The sequence below is a fragment of the Cyprinus carpio genome, chromosome B2 (genome assembly GCF_018340385.1).
Source record: "Cyprinus carpio isolate SPL01 chromosome B2, ASM1834038v1, whole genome shotgun sequence".
NCBI classification, from domain to species: domain Eukaryota; kingdom Metazoa; phylum Chordata; class Actinopteri; order Cypriniformes; family Cyprinidae; genus Cyprinus; species Cyprinus carpio.
The window spans coordinates 13,600,995-13,618,108 of NC_056598.1; the positions used below are offsets into that span (position 1 = coordinate 13,600,995).

At 35.9% G+C, this 17,114-nt stretch overlaps 1 protein-coding gene across 2 annotated transcripts; it reads right to left on the bottom strand.

Moving 5' to 3' along the window:
• Positions 1-1,165: 1,165 nt before the first annotated feature.
• Positions 1,166-17,060, bottom strand: LOC109056866 (zinc finger protein 644-like). 2 transcript variants are annotated; one of them, XR_006153999.1, is made up of 6 exons: positions 16,915-17,060; positions 9,750-12,396; positions 8,053-8,586; positions 4,671-4,796; positions 3,875-4,291; positions 1,166-2,158 (listed from the first exon to the last, which is right to left on the bottom strand). XR_006153999.1 is itself a non-coding variant. In XM_042718148.1 (6 exons), the coding sequence occupies exons 2-6, from the start codon at positions 12,370-12,372 to the stop codon at positions 1,966-1,968; spliced, it is 3,579 nt and encodes a 1,192-aa protein (XP_042574082.1). In that variant the 5' UTR covers positions 12,373-12,396; positions 16,915-17,060; the 3' UTR covers positions 1,166-1,965. The 2 variants fall into 2 exon arrangements, 1 of the variants encoding a protein (XP_042574082.1); XM_042718148.1 differs by having other exon boundaries at positions 3,875-3,977.
• Positions 17,061-17,114: the final 54 nt, after the last annotated feature.

Here is a 17,114-nt window from a genome sequence, read left to right on the forward strand (position 1 = left end):
CTTCTCAGCATTTTATACACTCCAAAAGACAAGATCTGACATGATGAAAGATTTGATGAAAGTTCACCTTTTCTCTTTAGAAATAACAGCAATATTGCAACACACTTTTGAGTCAGAGAATGTGTTTTCGTATTTCCTTTGTTAAGAGTGACACATATGAAGTGTTTTTGCTGTATTGTGCTGATAAGAAGCATGTCAAGGACTAAGAACTGCCAGAATGGGGGGGGTGTACACCCTGCACCTCATGATTAGAACCACAGTGACCTTGTAAAGCTGCCTTCGGTTTACTTTTGCCGTAATTATGATTATATCTTAGAAGAAGCCAGACGCTTGTCAAAGAACATCTAGAACAACTGGCCTTAACATTCTCTTTTGTGTAATTATTAATGCCTTATTTTTTCTGCTCTCTGATTATTAAATGTTGTGTATGAACAAGGTTTCGATACAAGTTGCAATGTTTTTAAAAAGCAATTAGATTAACCTTCAGTTTTAGCACTAAGGGCTAATATTACAAAAGAACAATACCTGCAAAAATATTATAAATGAATGTAAGTAAAAAGATTGTCTTGTTTTTGTATTTCAACTGATTTTGGCTTGGCATTTAGACTTATTCTGCATATTCTAATTCAGTACTTTACATACTACACTTCTGCATACATACATGTTTCTACTGGTTTACTTTCTTTGTTTAAACACACTGTTGGTTTATAGAGGATTAGCCCACCCCCTTCTGTTTGGTTTTCCTGTCATTTCCCGTAGACATTTCTATCTTGATAACCGTTTATAGTTACAGCTGGTGAAAAATTTGCCTAAATACAGTCTGCAAGTGTTTGTGAATGGAGGTCGCATGATGGTTCTTATATTTGAACACCTTTCAGCAATGGGTGTGTCTGAAGCTGAATGTGATATTATGACCCTTCTGCTTGGATTTATATTCCCACAAACTCTGTGACACCAAACTGTTCAGGATCTACCAACGAATCCACCAGTTTCTTTCACATGACTAGGTCTGGCTCATTAGAGAGGACGATTTGGCTTTCTGCACATATCATCACTAGTAATTTACTCTTATCTAAAGTTGAATCTAGCACTTAGTGATAAACCACAAATATTCAGTCTGCAGTTGTTTGTGTATAAAATGACTGCTGCTGAATATACCAACAAGTTGAAGACGACAAAAACATTTTATTCTGAACAGCAAAGTTGTTCATAGGGATTTACTTTTTTTTTTTTTTGTACATAAATTACCTAAAAAGGTTTATACACAAAAATATTTGAACTGTAAAAAATGGCCTACACAAGTAACAGTTAATGTTTCTTTTTTTTTTTTTTTTTTTGCACACGTGGCAAACTTACAGATTAAAGATAAAATCAAAACAGGGTAATAAATGAAAAACCAAAATGTTACCAGAAATGGTGTAAACAGGGAGTTATGACATGCATACTGTCCAAACTGCTAATATCAATAGAATGGGTTGTTTCACATAATGACTGGTGTGTTGGCATGAGTCAAAATTAAGAAGTAAATATATAGACTTACATTTCTACACATGCATCATATGTGCACCTTTTAAAATCCATGGATGGGACAAAAAAAAATTGTGTTGGTTTTCAAATTAAAATGGCTTGATATAAAATCCACATAAATTTTCATTTCAGTTTTTGTAGAGCATAAATCTGCCTTGACAGATTAAACTCTGTGTGAGAAGGATCTGAGGTAAAGGTTGTCTTTTGGTGGGTTTCACTGAAATCTTAACATATTCACCCACCGTTTGTACGTTCTTTGACAATGTTCAACACTTGCACAATGTAACAATATCTAAAAAGCGGTCTTTGTTAACAGTGGATCCTCAATAAGAGTAAAAAAACTGGAGTCCTTACTGATGGCGATATAAAATTCGAACGTGAACCAAACAATTTACATACAAGTGATATTCCAAGGACAAATTGTGTGTTTTCCTGGGCTCATGAGGATATTTGCATCACTGAAGGTTGTGCCTGTGGTACTGTGTTGGGGCAAGAGTCCTTGGGGAAGGAGGTGACTTCCACCATCCCTGCCCCTGTGTGCGGTACAGCGGTATTCATGATGTGCCTCTGTAAATGCTTTATCCAGTCCTCCTGCACTGACAAAGGGCCCTGGAAGACTAGATCACAAAACCTGCACACAGAAACAATTGCACATTAGATTTACAATGATGCACTGAAAAATGGGCTCCAGAAAAAAATTAATAAACATAATGGGGAAAAAGAAGAGACAAAACATCCTCACAGAAAGTATTTTTATAAAAGAAAAAAAAGTACAATTTAAAAAGTTTAATTTATAAAAGAAAAAAAGTAAAATTTTATGTCATAAAATTCAATTTAATGTCATCGTTTAATGTCATCTAACGATTCTTATTCTAAATGTGTCTAACAAGATTTTTTTTTTTTTTTTTTGATATACCTGTATGAACTTAGATCTGTTTTCAGAATTAAATCACTGAAAGTGGTTCTGAAATTTGTGAGGGTGCGCTAGCCTTAATGGACATCTATTGTCCAATCCATTGCTATGGTTATCACTCTTTCAATCATTGCTATTTCGAGAGTGAATCCCGTACAGGCTAAATATGCGGAATCATTCCTGAAATGTTACAGCATATGTTTCCAAAAAACAAAAGTTTCATACAAATTCTGAATGAATTATAGCCTTTAAAGCACCGAAAGGATGCTCCTTTTATAATCACTAAGAAGCTGTCACTCGTCTTAGTTCATCACCATCTCACAAAATTCTGTTACAACAAATGAAGCTCTCTAAAGTGCACAGTGAATTTTTGATGCTCTCTAGAGTGCAAACACAAATACGCACTGGATAGTCTGCCAAATCTTGAAATGAGGGCGCTTAGCACCCTCTAGCACCCCTGTAGAACTGGGCCTGTATGAACTATTGTTACACTAAATGACATTTATGTATTATGTAAATAAAAGTTTTGTTTTTTATTATATGACGTTGCTAAAAAGAACATTATTTTGTGTATTTGGTGTAATGCAATGTGTTTATGCGGTTTAAAAAACACAATATTTTCTACATATTGTACATTATTGTTGTCCTCTATGCCCCGTCTTCTGAAACACGTTGATTTTAACAAAGCTCATCATTCTGAAAAGTGAGGTGTACGCTGATTGGCCAGCTATCCAGTGCGTTGTGATTGGCCAAATACCTCAAGCGTGTGACAGAAATGTTACGGCATGGCGGCGGCAGCAACAATACTACAACAAGAATCAAAGTTACTCCTTTCTTTGCATGAACATTTGGGTGGTGTTATGCAAATCTTCCCACATCATTACGTAGACATGTGGGGGCATGTTTAAACGAGGTGTTTTAGGAAGGCATGGACGAGCCAACTTTTATAAATAATATCTCTTTGTGTTTGAGACTTTAGTCTTTGCAACTTTAGGGATCCTATCTATGCATGAACAGCTTATAACACTCCAAAGAGAAAGGAAAACTTGAAATCACATCATATGACCCCTTTAATATATACAGGTGCATCTCAATAAATTAGAATGTTGTGGAAAAGTTCATTTATTTCAGTAATTTAACTCAAATTGTGAAACCCATGTATTCTCATTGATTAGCTGATTGGCATGTCACTATATTCTAATTGGTTGAGATAGTGAATGGGTGGGTTTTTGTTTAATGTGAGCCAAAATCATCACAATTAAAAGAACCAAAGACTTAAACTACTTCAGTCTGTGTCCATTGAATTTATTTAATACACGAGTTTCACAATTTGAGTTGAATTACTGAAATAAAAAAACTTTTCCACAACATTCTAATTTATTGAGATACACCAGTAAAATATACTTTTATTAACATTTGTAGCATAAAGGTTACCTGCAAGTAAGTCTATAGATTTCTTCTGGTGTGTGCAGCAGAGGATACATTTTCTTCTTCGACCCAGACCTTGATCTTTGCTTTCTCTGTTTACAGTCAAAAGCTGCAATTATAAACAATGTATTTATTAGAAATTATACAAACAAATTAAGGGCATTTTAAAAAGCACACCATTGGCTTTCACCTATGACAACACAGAAGTTTTTCTTTCTTTTTTTTTTACATGTTTAGCAAAATATGTTAAAGCATCTATTCCATATATAACATTCAGTAATCTTTAATACAAAAGTGCACCATGTTTCACACCTTTCAAAACTAATGTAATGTAAATATCACTTCCCTTGTGGTGAACAACTCGCCGTCATATTGAGATCACATGACCAGTCGAAATAACACTCACTTGATCTCAGTAACCCTCTATTATTGGACAGTTGAGTATGAATAAATAAAATATCATTATAACAATTCTTCTACAATGGCATCATGCAGCAACTATAATCTGAAAAACCATCAGGTGTTAGTATAAATGTCTGCTACCAAAAGCACCTGAATCAGATTATCAAAAACAATTACATTTGTTTTTTTTTTTAATATTTTTTAAGTTACTTGTTCAGTTACGTCCATGTTACTTGTTATAAGAAATTGGCAGTCAAAGCAAAGTTTAGTAAAGGCAGTGAGCATGCGACATGCATTCTTCAGTAGATCAAAGTAACGGTGAGGTGCAGCATCCTTCATAAACAGGAAATCAAACGCAAGTACAAAATGCATTAACGCAAGAGGAAAGAAAAACACATACTAGTTCCGTCCAGAAGAGCTTTTTTCTTTCTATGTGCATACGCCCTCAAATGATTGGAGAGACTAACACCACTGTGGAATGTGGTATTACAGTGCACACACACTTTTCTATTGAGTTCACTTTTCTCTGTAACAGAAACACAACATATAAAATTAAACACTTCCAGTCATCATAGATAGATACTATAATACATGTCACATTTATACATTTATATTAATGTATTAATATAAAATGTTAATATATATGAATCTATCTACAAATATAGATACAGATATACACATATAGAGGCATGTTTCTACAGTAGAGTGAAATTTATGGATATGGACCCTTTTCACAGACTGTGATGACAAAAATGACCAAATTTCTATAGTTATTAAATTGTAATTATAATTATATATATATATATATATATATATATATATATATATATATATATATATATATATATATATATATATTATTTAAAATCACTGCACATTTCAAAGACTATTATAGTTTAAAAATATATTATTTAAATTATTGTACATTTCAAAGACTATACTTTGTGCTAAAATACAACATTGCTAACAGTAAATTAACAGTAAATTTGATCTTTGTCTCTTTGATCTTTGGCTGTAATAAATCTTTATAAATTTTTTTCTATTTTGGATAGTCGTGGAAAAACTTATTTTTTTCTTTTGCTATTTGTCCAAATGTGAATGGACAAATTATATTTGTTGTCGTCTCCCATTTATCATTATAGAATATTCCCCAATATGTTGACATCTTTTTCTGAGAAACTCAAAAATGTGATCCATAGCCAAAATAGGGTCCAAAAAATAAAAATAATATTACATTTGAAACATCAAATATTTGCTAAATATGAGGGTTTATTATGTTATTTCAATAGATAGGTCCCCTCAAAAAAAAATTTTTGTCATTATATTTGGTCTGTTTCTGCATTTTTGAAACATATGGGTATGGTAAATAGTGCTGGGCAAAGATGAATCGTGATTAATCGCATCCAAAATAAAAGTTTTTGTTTATATAATACAATAATATAATAAAATACTGTGTATATTTACTATGCATATATAAAGACAGATACAGTATATATATTGAAAATATTTACATGTATGGTATATTTATATTCATATAATTTATATTATACACTGAACAAAATTATAAACGCAACACTTTTGTTTTTGCCCCCATTTTTCGTGAGCTGAACTCAAAGATCTAAGACTTTTTCTATGTACACAAAAGACCTATTTCTCTCAAAAAATGTTCACAAATCTGTCTAAATCTGTGTTAGTGAGCACTTCTCCTTTGCCAAGATAATCCATCCACCTCACAGGTGTGGCATATCAAGATGTTGATTAGACAGCATGATTATTGCACAGGAGCCCCTTTAGGCTGGCCACAATAAAGGCCACTCTAAAATGTGCAGTTTTAGTGTATTGGGGAGTCCGTGGGGAGGGGGGGGGAGGTCAGAAAACTAGTCAGTATCTGGTGTGACCAGCATTTGCCTCACGCAGTGCAACACATCTCCTTCGCATAGAGTTGATCAGGTTGTTGATTGTGGCCTGTGGAATGTTGGTCCACTCCTCTTCAATGGCTGTGCAAAGTTGCTGGATATTGGCAGGAACTGGAACACGCTGTCGTATACGCCAATCCAGAACATCCAAAAAAAGGCTCAATGGGTGACATGTCTGGTTAGTATGCTGGCCATGCAAGAACTGGGACGTTTTCAGCTTCCAGGAATTGTGTACAGATCCTTGCAACACGGGGCCGTGCATTATCATGCTGCAACATGAGGTGATGGTCGTGGATGAATGGCACAACAATGGGCCTCAGGATCTCGTCACGGTATCTCTGTGCATTCAAAATGCAAATGTACAATGAAAACCAAGATACATCAGCACAAACATACACCTGCCCATACCATAACCCCACCGCCTCCATGGGCCACTCGATCCACAACGTTGACATCAGCAAACCGCTCACCCACACAACGCCATACACGCTGTCTGCCATCTGCCCTGTACAGTGAAAACCGAGATTCATCCGTGAAGAGAAACCTCTCCAAAGTGCCAGATGCCATCGAATGTGAGCATTTGCCCACTCAAGTCGGTTACAACGACGAACTGCAGTCAGGTTGAGACCCCGATGAAAATGACGAGCATGCAGATGAGCTTCCCTGAGACGGTGTCTGACAGTTTGTGCAGAAATTCTTTGGTTATTCAAACCGACTGTTGCAGAAGCTGTCTAGGTGGCTGGTCTCAGATGATCTTGGAGGTGAAGATGCTGGATGTGGAGGTCCTGTGCTGGTGTGGTTACACGTGGTCACGTGGTTGTGATGCCATTTACATCCAAATCCAAATTCTCTGAAACGCCTTTGGAGACAGCTTATGGTAGAGAAATGAACATGGGCAACAGCTCTGTTGGACATTCCTGCAGCCAGCATGTCAATTGCATGCTCCCTCAAAACTTGCGATATCTGTGGAATTGCACTGTGTGATAAAACTGCACATTTTAGAGTGGGCTTTTATTGTGGCCAGCCTAAGGCACACCTGTACAATAATCATGCTGTCTAATCAGGATCTTGATATGCCACACCTGTGAGGTGGATGGATTATCTCGGCAAAGGAGAAGTACTCACTAACACAGATTTAGACAGATTTGTGAACAATATTTGAGAGAAATAGGCCTTTTGTGTACATAGAAAAAGTCTTAGATCTTTGAGTTCATCTCATGAAAAATGGGGGCAAAAACAAAAGTGTTGCGTTTATAATTTTGTTCAGTGTATATAAATATTTAATAAACAACATTTTCTTAAATGAATACATGCATGTGTGTGTATTTATATATATATATGTGACTTTGGAGCACAAAACCAGTCATAAGTCACACAGGTATATTTGTAGCAAGTCAACAATACATTGTATGGGTCAAAATTGTTGATTTTTCTTTTATGCCAAAAATCATTAGGATATTAAGTAAAGATCATGTTCCATGAAGATATTTTGCAAATTTCCTAACGTAAATATATCAAAACTTAATTTTTGATTAGAAACATGCATTGCTTAAAACTTCATTTGGACGATTTTCTCAATATTTTTTTGGACCCTCAGATTCCATATTTTCAAATAGTTGTATCTCAGCCAAACATTGTCCTATCATAACAAACCATACATCAATGGAAAGCAGCTTTCAGATGATGTATAAATCTCAATTTCCCCCAACTGACACTTATGACTGGTTTTGTGGTCCAGGGTCACATATACATAATAAATATACACAGTACACACACATATATTTATGTACACAAAAACTTTTATTTTGGATGCGATTAATCGTTGCCCCGCACTAATGGTGAACCGTCCCTTCAATGAAACATTACCTGCTAGTGAATTTGGCACTGCTTTGAAAGGTTGTATCTCCATGCCACAGTCTCTGTCTGAAGATAAAAGGATAGCCTTTCTCGCCGTGTGGGATGAGTGCTTAGCTTTGGTCTCTTCATGGGCTCTTCTTTTCTTCAAAATTCCAATCAGTTCACTTGGTGGTGAGGCTTTACCAATGTCTATCCTTTTCTTTTCCTCCCTATCATCTTTCTGCCGTTTGACAGTAGATGCAAATGTTAAACCGTTACTCAACCTAATAGGATGGAAAGAATTGGTGGCACGGCACTTCTTCTCAAGAACCTGTAGCTTCATCTGAAACTGTTTCTTGTCACGCATCAATTCTTTCAATATGATCACTGGAGATTTAGACGCGGTGGAAGAGGGTTTGCCTAGGCGCTTCAGGTGGCCTCGGACATGGTTGGACAGCCCAGTCCCTGTGTCAAACCACTCCCTACAGAGAGGACAGATGAGCTCTGTCTGTTGGCAGTCAGTTTTCAGCTCTGCTGGATGATCAGTCTGGGATGTATCCTCTTCTGCAACAGGGAAACCATATGCAATCAGCTTCATTTACAACAGATATGTATTCAATTTGTCTAAACTAAAACTGAAAATGTCAATACTAACCAGCCTGCATGTTAGCTAACCTGCAACACACCGGTTGTGTGGGAATTTTAAACTACTACCTTAAAGGTATCTTTATACATCGATATTTTACTCCTATCAGTGATGCTCCAACACTCACATTTCCTGACTATGAACAAATCAAGTACATTTGGCCAGGATGTGAGCACCTGGAATGAAAAACAGCTCAGAAAATTTAAACATTAATAATGAAACATTGCTCTTTTCAGTGAATCGCCAATCTTTCCATTTTACAGCTTATGCTTTTAATGCCTATTCAATAAGAAGTTTTTATATCCATTTAATTATAATTGTTATAACATCTGGAAGATGAGTCTGTCTGATTTGAGTGCTTCATGCCATACATGTCATGAGGTGTCATACATTCTTTTCAATCCCATTTTGTGTGTACGTAATGATTATACATACAATTTGGACAACGCATTCACAATTTTTATATACAAAGATTTTTTTTCTGTAAAATTGTAATTGATAAAATCAATTTTCTGCTAATCGAATGGACTGTATAATCAGTATATGCAAAAGCAGAAAATTCCCTCATCGTAGTAGCTCTTTCTGGCCAATTAGCAGAAAATTAGGTGATCATCCATTCACAAAAGCTGGCATACATCTTCTCTGTTCTGACATCTACACATTTGTAAAAAAAAAAAAAAAAAAAAAAAATACAGGCCAATCAGTAAATTTGGACCAAACCTGAAAAATATACTGCTAAATTATGTAACATTTCTAAACTTTGTAGCATAAATTCATCTACTGGTATATGCCTAGTACACAAAATATTCTATGGATGCACTAAAATAAAAAATTCTGGCTGATAAGGATAAGCCAATAATAAATAAATTAATAATAAAATATCTAGCCTTCAATAAAGCTTTATATAAACTCTTTGTCATTTTCCATCCCACAATTTTGCAATTGTGTTTTAAACCTGAAAAAAGTATCATAATTAAAGGCTTTTCTGCAACTAATATCTTAAATTGATTTCATTAACAAATGAAATTGAAAACCTCTGTATAGATGCAAGAAATTATATCAAGTATAAGAGAAGCATCACCTGTTTTGACTTGTGGAAGTGTTCGTCGTCGAACTGGAGGTATTTTTTCAAGAGAAGTCACCTTAGCTGCAGCTTTCCGTACTTTCAGGCCCACTCTGTGCAAATGTCCTCTTATATGATTAGAGAGGCTAATTCCTGACTCAAATACAGCAGGACAGTACGGACAAGCCTTCAGATCTGACTCAACATCTGAGCCCGGTTCACGCTTTACAACTGTGATCGCTTCCGAGATTTCTTCATCCTTGCATTCATCTTTGACAGAGAGCATCCTTGGGGAACTGTGGTTTTTCCCAAAGTGACCAGTTGAGGCACCAAGACTTGCTTTTGCAGGTGACGTCTGTTTTTTAACAAAACGTGCATTAGCATTCTCGTTACTTTCACATTCTTCAGGTCCAAGATCATCATTAGAATCACACATAAAATGACCGTTGTTGATAATTTCTTTACTTCTCTTGGATGTTTCAGGTTTCTTCAAATTTTGTCGGCGTTTTGGGAAATCTAAAAGAATATCTTGGCCCTGCATATTGTGGAATGGAGTAGACATTTTCCTTTTGGAAGGTGACTTCTTTAATGTTTGCTTTCCCAAACTTATATGCATATAGTTGGTGTTTCCAACATCTTCTGAACAAGTAATGTTTTCATCAGACTTAGAAGTTCTTTTAGTGTTCCCTTCTTTAGCTGATCTTTTCAGACACTTTAAGGGGGACAAACTAGCACCTGTTCCGGAAAGAGTGGTCTCGCAATTGAGGGAATCGTCAAGACACTCTGTTGTACTGCTTCCATCAGGCTCCTGATGAGTGTTGCATTCTGAGGCACTCTGGTTACTATGTTTCTTTCTGGATAAAAGTGTGGGAATTGATTTGTCAATTCTTGATTGGCTTTGGACACCTTTATTCATCCACACCTTTTTCTTCCGTACAAGACCACACTTCTCACTGGACGACAAGCTTTTGTTTTTGTCCGATGCTCGGATCTTCACTGACAATTTTGGCGACCTTGCTGTTGGTTTTGCACATGATGTAAGAACATTGCAAACAGAGAATGACTTTTCAGTTGGAGATGGTTCTTCATCAAAATTGTCAAGGGAATGTGAGGATGCCTGATCTTCTATAAACTGCGGTTGGCACGAAGCCTCAACATGATTTCCAATGATGTTTTTAGTTTTTCTTTGAAAAGGACGGGAGAAGGAAATTGGACATACTGATTTATTGACTTTACGCTCCTGAAATCCATCTGATTTCCAAACAGTCAGATCAGACCCACTGATGCCATGTTTATGAAGCAAATGGCGTCTCAGTTCAACCTCATTCATTTCGACAAAATCGCACTTATTACAACTATAGTACCGCTTGTCCTTCTCGTGGGTCTTAGCGTGTTGTACAAAGGTGTTTGGACAGTTTGTTCCAAAGGTGCACTGGGGGCACTGCAACTTTGCATCTTTACCTTCATCTTTAATTTGATGCAACCCATTTATTTCTTCTGTAATTTTCGGTCGCTTGTCCTGGTGAACACTTATGTGATTTAACAACGAACTCTGATCATGGTAACACTGTCCACATTCCTTGCATATGAATGGCTTTGAACTAGTTGTGTCTGTATTACATGTAATTTGTCTGTGTTCTTGAGATTTCTCTTTAAAACCACTGTTATGGGGAAAAAATGTAGGTTCCTCAACAGAACAAGAGTCTGATGGCAAAGTTTCTCTAATTAATCCCAACTTTTGAGTCTTGCTAATAGGCTTAGGTTTTGCTGGTTTGGCAAACAGGTGTTTGACTGCCTCAGCAGCTCCATTAAAATACTTGGAACGTTTTACAATGGGTGACTTTAATTTGGATGGTTTCCTTGGGGAACGTGTCTTCTTAACAGGACTGCATTCTATCTGGCTTCCTTCACCCAGGTGATCTTTTTTTGATTCAAAATTCAACTCAGGGTAGATGTCCTCTGAAGGATCAACTTTTAACACCAGTTTTTCTTTACGTCGTCTTCTTTTATGGCCGAGCGGTGAAGGAGCTCTTCTTTTATGGTTGATGGGTGAAGGAACAGGGGACAGTTTTCCCTCCATTTCGAGACCATTATCATCATCCCACAGGAACTTCATAAATTCTCTTTGGGGATTCCAGTTAAGGTCATTTCCATCATCATAATGATCTAATGAGCTTTCTGGAGATTCTGTATCAAAGCCCCATATGCCCCTATGCTCCACATCCTCTGCAGTTAGCGTTTGCCTGATTGTTATTTCCCCCTCTTTTCTGAGTGGATCAGGTCCTTCAAAGTGGACATTGGTTGTGACTGAATTCTGAGCATGTAATGATTTGGGAAGGAATCCTGGTACATTTTTTGAAATATCCAGCAAGATTTCATCTGAGATATGGGGTGAGGTGGATCCATTGACGTAAGCAGCCTTGGCTGGTCCATCTGAGCAGATGGTGTCCATAAAACCAACAGTGGTCAGGAGGTCTCCTTGGTCACTGAGTAGTGCCATGGTCTCTTCAGGACAATGCACTGATGGTCCAGATGTAGTTCCCTCTGCACAGAATGTCTCGCTGTTCAAAATGTCCTGAGAGTTTCTTGACATTGAGGTGTCATTTTCCTCTATTTTGGCACTCTCCTCCAAACAAGACATTCCTAGGAATCCTAAGGACTGTTTCTGGGGAGAAAAAATGAGATGAGCATGCATATCGATACATAAATGAATTAGGCCTAATGTTAACTTAGAGACACTAAACATTAAAATTACCCTATAGCAAATATAGGCAGTTGGATCCATAGCATGCCCATTTTATAGAATTTATTTTAAGCCAGCACACACCAAGCCGATGATCGGCCGTCGGCTCTCGTCTGTCAGGCTAGTTTGTTTGGTGTGTTCCACACATCACCTCTTGTCGGGCTAGCATCTGCGGCAGTTTGCCCAATTCTATATGTTAAATCATTCCATTCTATTCTCTTGAATCACAAATATAAAATGGTAAGCATGCGCTGCTATGTTTTTGCTTCGTATATCGGTGTATATCCTTATTTCAGTTTCTTCTCTTGAATGACGAATATATACTATTGATAGCTGCTAATACAGACAGCTAATTCCTCTCACACAGGTGCAGAACACACGTGTTAGTTTGCAGTCGTGTGAAGTCTGTGTGGTGTAGTGTTCAAGCACTGCTTTTTGGTCTGACGTTGCCGATGCGAGGCAACAATACTGTCGGCTTTCGTTGCCACTAGTTCTTTGAAGTTGACTTGGTGTGTCCCGGCCTTTAGGATTTGAAAAATAAACTTTGTTATATGACATGTGCTACATTTTATGTAAAACCATTAAAACATCCACAGACAACTTACTTCAGTCAAGCAATATGGCAGAGGGCAACATATTAAGATCTCTAACGATGGATAATGATGATAAGCTCTGAACATTTTTACTCTATATGGATTAACCAGAGCAGCAGAAATAAATGTGACATGAGCCAGTTAATGCTTGTCGCTAATAGGCTAAGTCTGAGTTCTGCATGTCTTTGTGTGAATGAATAGCTTGGTTGTGTCTGATACACAAACTTAAACACACGTAACACTTTTACGTTAAAAGATTTTAAGCATCTGTGTTTCAAATAGGGCTGCCCCCAGTAGTCGACTAATCGTTAGTCAACCAAAAGAGGCTTGGTTGAGCAAAATTTTATTAGACGCTTTGCTGCCGAAAAAATAAACATCCACAGGAGAAGTCATGCAGTCCGTGATGGACAGATCTTTAACGGCTAATCTATGGTAATACTGTACATCGAAGGGCAGGACATACAAACGCTCGACTAACATTCATCGACCTCTCAAATATGGCTTATCATCTGAAATATGTAAGTATTAGCAACTTTACATGGCCTATCAATCTAATGTTAACCTAGAGAAATGTCTGCTATTCAAGCATCTGTGCAGAGTGTGGACAGCAGCTCGCTCACTGTAGGACAGATGGATGTGCCAGTGCGCTCACTTAAACTAAAAATAATCCCTAATTTTTGGTCATACATATAAGAGTAATACATCTTTCAAATATGTAATGACGTTTATTTGTGTGCACTCACAATACCACGCTTTTGTAAAATAATGAAAATAATGAAAAAAGTAAAATAATTAAAGCAAACATGATGCGCTTTCTGCCGTCTATGTCTGTGAACTTGAAAGCGAAACTCTGTGTATATCTTTGATTTACAGACATTAAAAATATATCTATAGAGAGTGAAATGTCAACTTTCAAATGAAGCAATTCAAATGGAAAACAAATTTTCAGATTATGTAATCCGTATGAAACATAAATCCAGGAGCTGCAGAGTCAGTGTCGCCGACTTCATCTCTTAATCCGAAAACACTAGTTTAAGCACTAGTTTATCAAATTATTAAAATGTTAATGCAGTCTCCTTACTGTTTTTCCCTGAAACATTCATAGTCATTACTTCTGCTGGTGTGCTGTGGCAAGCTTTATGCATGTTTGAGCGCTTATAAGCCTTGTATGCAATTAAAGGCTCATTATAATGATTTAAACGGTTTATTAATATACGTGCGATTAGTTGACTAATGCTTCAAATGAACGACTACTAGTCGACCAGAAAAATCCTTAGTCGAGGGCAGCCCTAGTTTCAATATATGAGGACATGATCCAGTGTTGGGGAAGCTACTCTAAAATTGTAGCTTGACCAGCTACAAAATACTTCTAAATTAATGTAGTTAAGCTACATTCAAGTTACCCTTCTGAAAATGTATCAGATAGTTTACAAGATCAAATGATTGGGAAATTTTTTGTCATTGAAATTACTTGGAAAAAGTGTCCCAGTCAACTTGAATTAACCCTACTCTTTGAAATCATGGTTGCATTACAATATGTTGTTTTAGACCCCAAATATTTCACTTATAACTTCATTATATTTTACTTATAACTTCATTATAAATCTTTATAAAAAATTATTCAGTTATTTGTAATGGTAATTGAAAAATAATAATAAATTGAAAGTAGTTTCAATGTACAGTAGTTAGCTACTTTTTGATAGTAACTTGTAGTATAGCTAGCTACATTTGAAACTACTTTCAATTTATTATTATTATTTTATTATAATCTCACAGAAGGATTCATTTCAAACACTCGACTGCCGTTATGAAGGGAGTTTGGATTAAAAACATGCTATTAAATGTGGTATTTTCTCATGCTTTCAGATGGAGCTGCATTTACTACACAGAGCCATAGTTCACTGACAAGCTACACAAACAGCTTTCATAAAATCACAGAACAATTTCTTCAATTTCATAATTGCACGATTAAATCGTCTGTGATTATGAACGAGATTTTGCAAAGCTTGTCAGTGAACTATGGCTCTGTGTAATAAATACTGCTCCATCCGAAAGCACATGCTTGAGATTTACTACTAATCACAGAACTGGCTTTACTGACAAGATACGCATGACAATCACATGCGATTAATCGTGCAGCCCTATAGTTACCCTAATAAGATGCAACAGATTTTAGTATTTTAAATCAGCCCTTATTTACAAATGCAGAGATCTAGAATTTGTAGAAATCGTGTACTTCATTTAATCTGCAATGCAAAATTGGTCAAATTGTTGCTGCATTGTATTAGTCCACAATATGTTGTTTAAGAAATTTATATCATATAAATAAATTCTGGTTTTCTGTGATGTTACCAAGGTAACATTACATTATCTAGCTTTATTAATGAGGCCAGATTCTGTTGAAATGATGGCAGCTTCAAATAACACTATTGTATAAGATGAAGTTATTTTCACTGTTTTTACTTTGTATTTACGTAAGTATTTGTAAGTATTTTTTAAAGTCTGTCTTCTATATTACTGTGGCTAGTTGCAAAGTTATTTGGCAACTGTAAATGAACTCTGCTTTGTGACTAACAAATACCATTAATAAAAAAAAGAATAAGTATATATTGATGTCTTTTTTTTTTTTAAATCCATGCATGAACATGCATATCTGCAACTGCAAAATTCAATTCAATTTAAATATTTCCTACACTTTATGGACTTAACAGTACATGGGTCACAAAGATGGTTTTGCCATTCATGTTTGTACATACAATGGTTTTGTTCATGGGTAATATTTACAGTAAATAATTAAATGTTATAACGTGTTGTATGTTGTAACATTGTTTTTTTTTATGTTTTAGTTGGTAAAATATACGTGCGCCACCAGGTTACTGCAAAAATTCTATTCTTAATAATAACAAAAAAATACATTTAATAATGTGGCTAATCATGGCTGCTCATTACTATAGCTGGTTAACAACATCAGTGCATGCTATATTCGACAGCTGATTACCAATGTCATCAAAATTCAAAATGAGTTTCAACATGTATAAATTTAGTAAGTCAATCAATTCCTACATGCAATACGGTAAGCACCCCCAAATGGTTGGTCTTGCATGCTTACACAAGTGAAAGTGGAAATGACACAATACTAGACAGTGTTTTATCCAGTAATACTATAACAACACTAAAGAATATGCATTATACATTACACCTGATACAGAGCAGAAACAGAGATCCCGACTACAGGCATAAAAATATGAGAAGGAATTCAGATTGTTTATGTGCATTGTGACACAATAAATAAATAAATAAATAAAACTACTGACAACATTGTACAAATAATTACCAACAGATATCATGAGAAATCTCTTCATATGACAACGATATGTAAATCACATGCTCCGAGAAAAGTACCTTTAGTAAAACATTTATGTCCGGATGTATAAACAACACGTTTAAAGGCATTAACAGTTGTCATGGTATTATTGTTGTGATTCAAGTTCTTAAAAAACACATTATATCTTTGTGGATCAAGTTCCATACTGCATAATTAGTGGTTCACAAAACATAACATGCATTCAACCCTGCAACAAATTTACTCATGAACAGTCATTTTTAATAATTCAGAGATGCACTAAAGATCAAGATTTACGTGCATTAATAACTTATATATATATCACTGACATCTTTCTGTCTAGGCATTGCTGTTACTACATACTATGAGAGTGTGCTAGCAAGGTAGCAGTCAAGCCCCATTATGTTCAACATCAAGCTTAAAACCACTTGCCCCTATCAAAATATTGGGGGCACTTTGATGGTTTCACCTTTTAATGTTGTTGCCAAATGCATTTTAACCTACCTTTCTGCAGCTGCGATTGTGGACAATAACACCGAAGTGAAATCATTTCATTTTTGCTCGCTCAAGCCTTCCATCTATTGCGAAGCCGCCATATTTGCTCGATGGACCACAGACAAAGGCACTGCGCTTCAACGAGGGGGACTCCAAAAACTTGATAAAATGTATTCAAAATAATGTTAATATTGTGATTACCCACTGGC

What these genes read in the sequence shown, in the direction of transcription:
- LOC109056866 (XM_042718148.1), bottom strand. Translation starts at nt 12,372, where the DNA reads ATGTCTTGTTTGGAGGAGAGTGCCAAAATAGAGGAAAATGACACCTCA. An exon ending in AGTGCCAAATTCACTAGCAG is followed by an intron (nt 4,797 to 8,052) that starts GTAATGTTTCAT and finishes TTTCTGTTACAG; the next exon opens with AGAAAAGTGAACTCAATAGA. An exon ending in ATCTATAGACTTACTTGCAG is followed by an intron (nt 2,159 to 3,874) that starts GTAACCTTTATG and finishes TTCTGTGTGCAG; the next exon opens with GTTTTGTGATCTAGTCTTCC.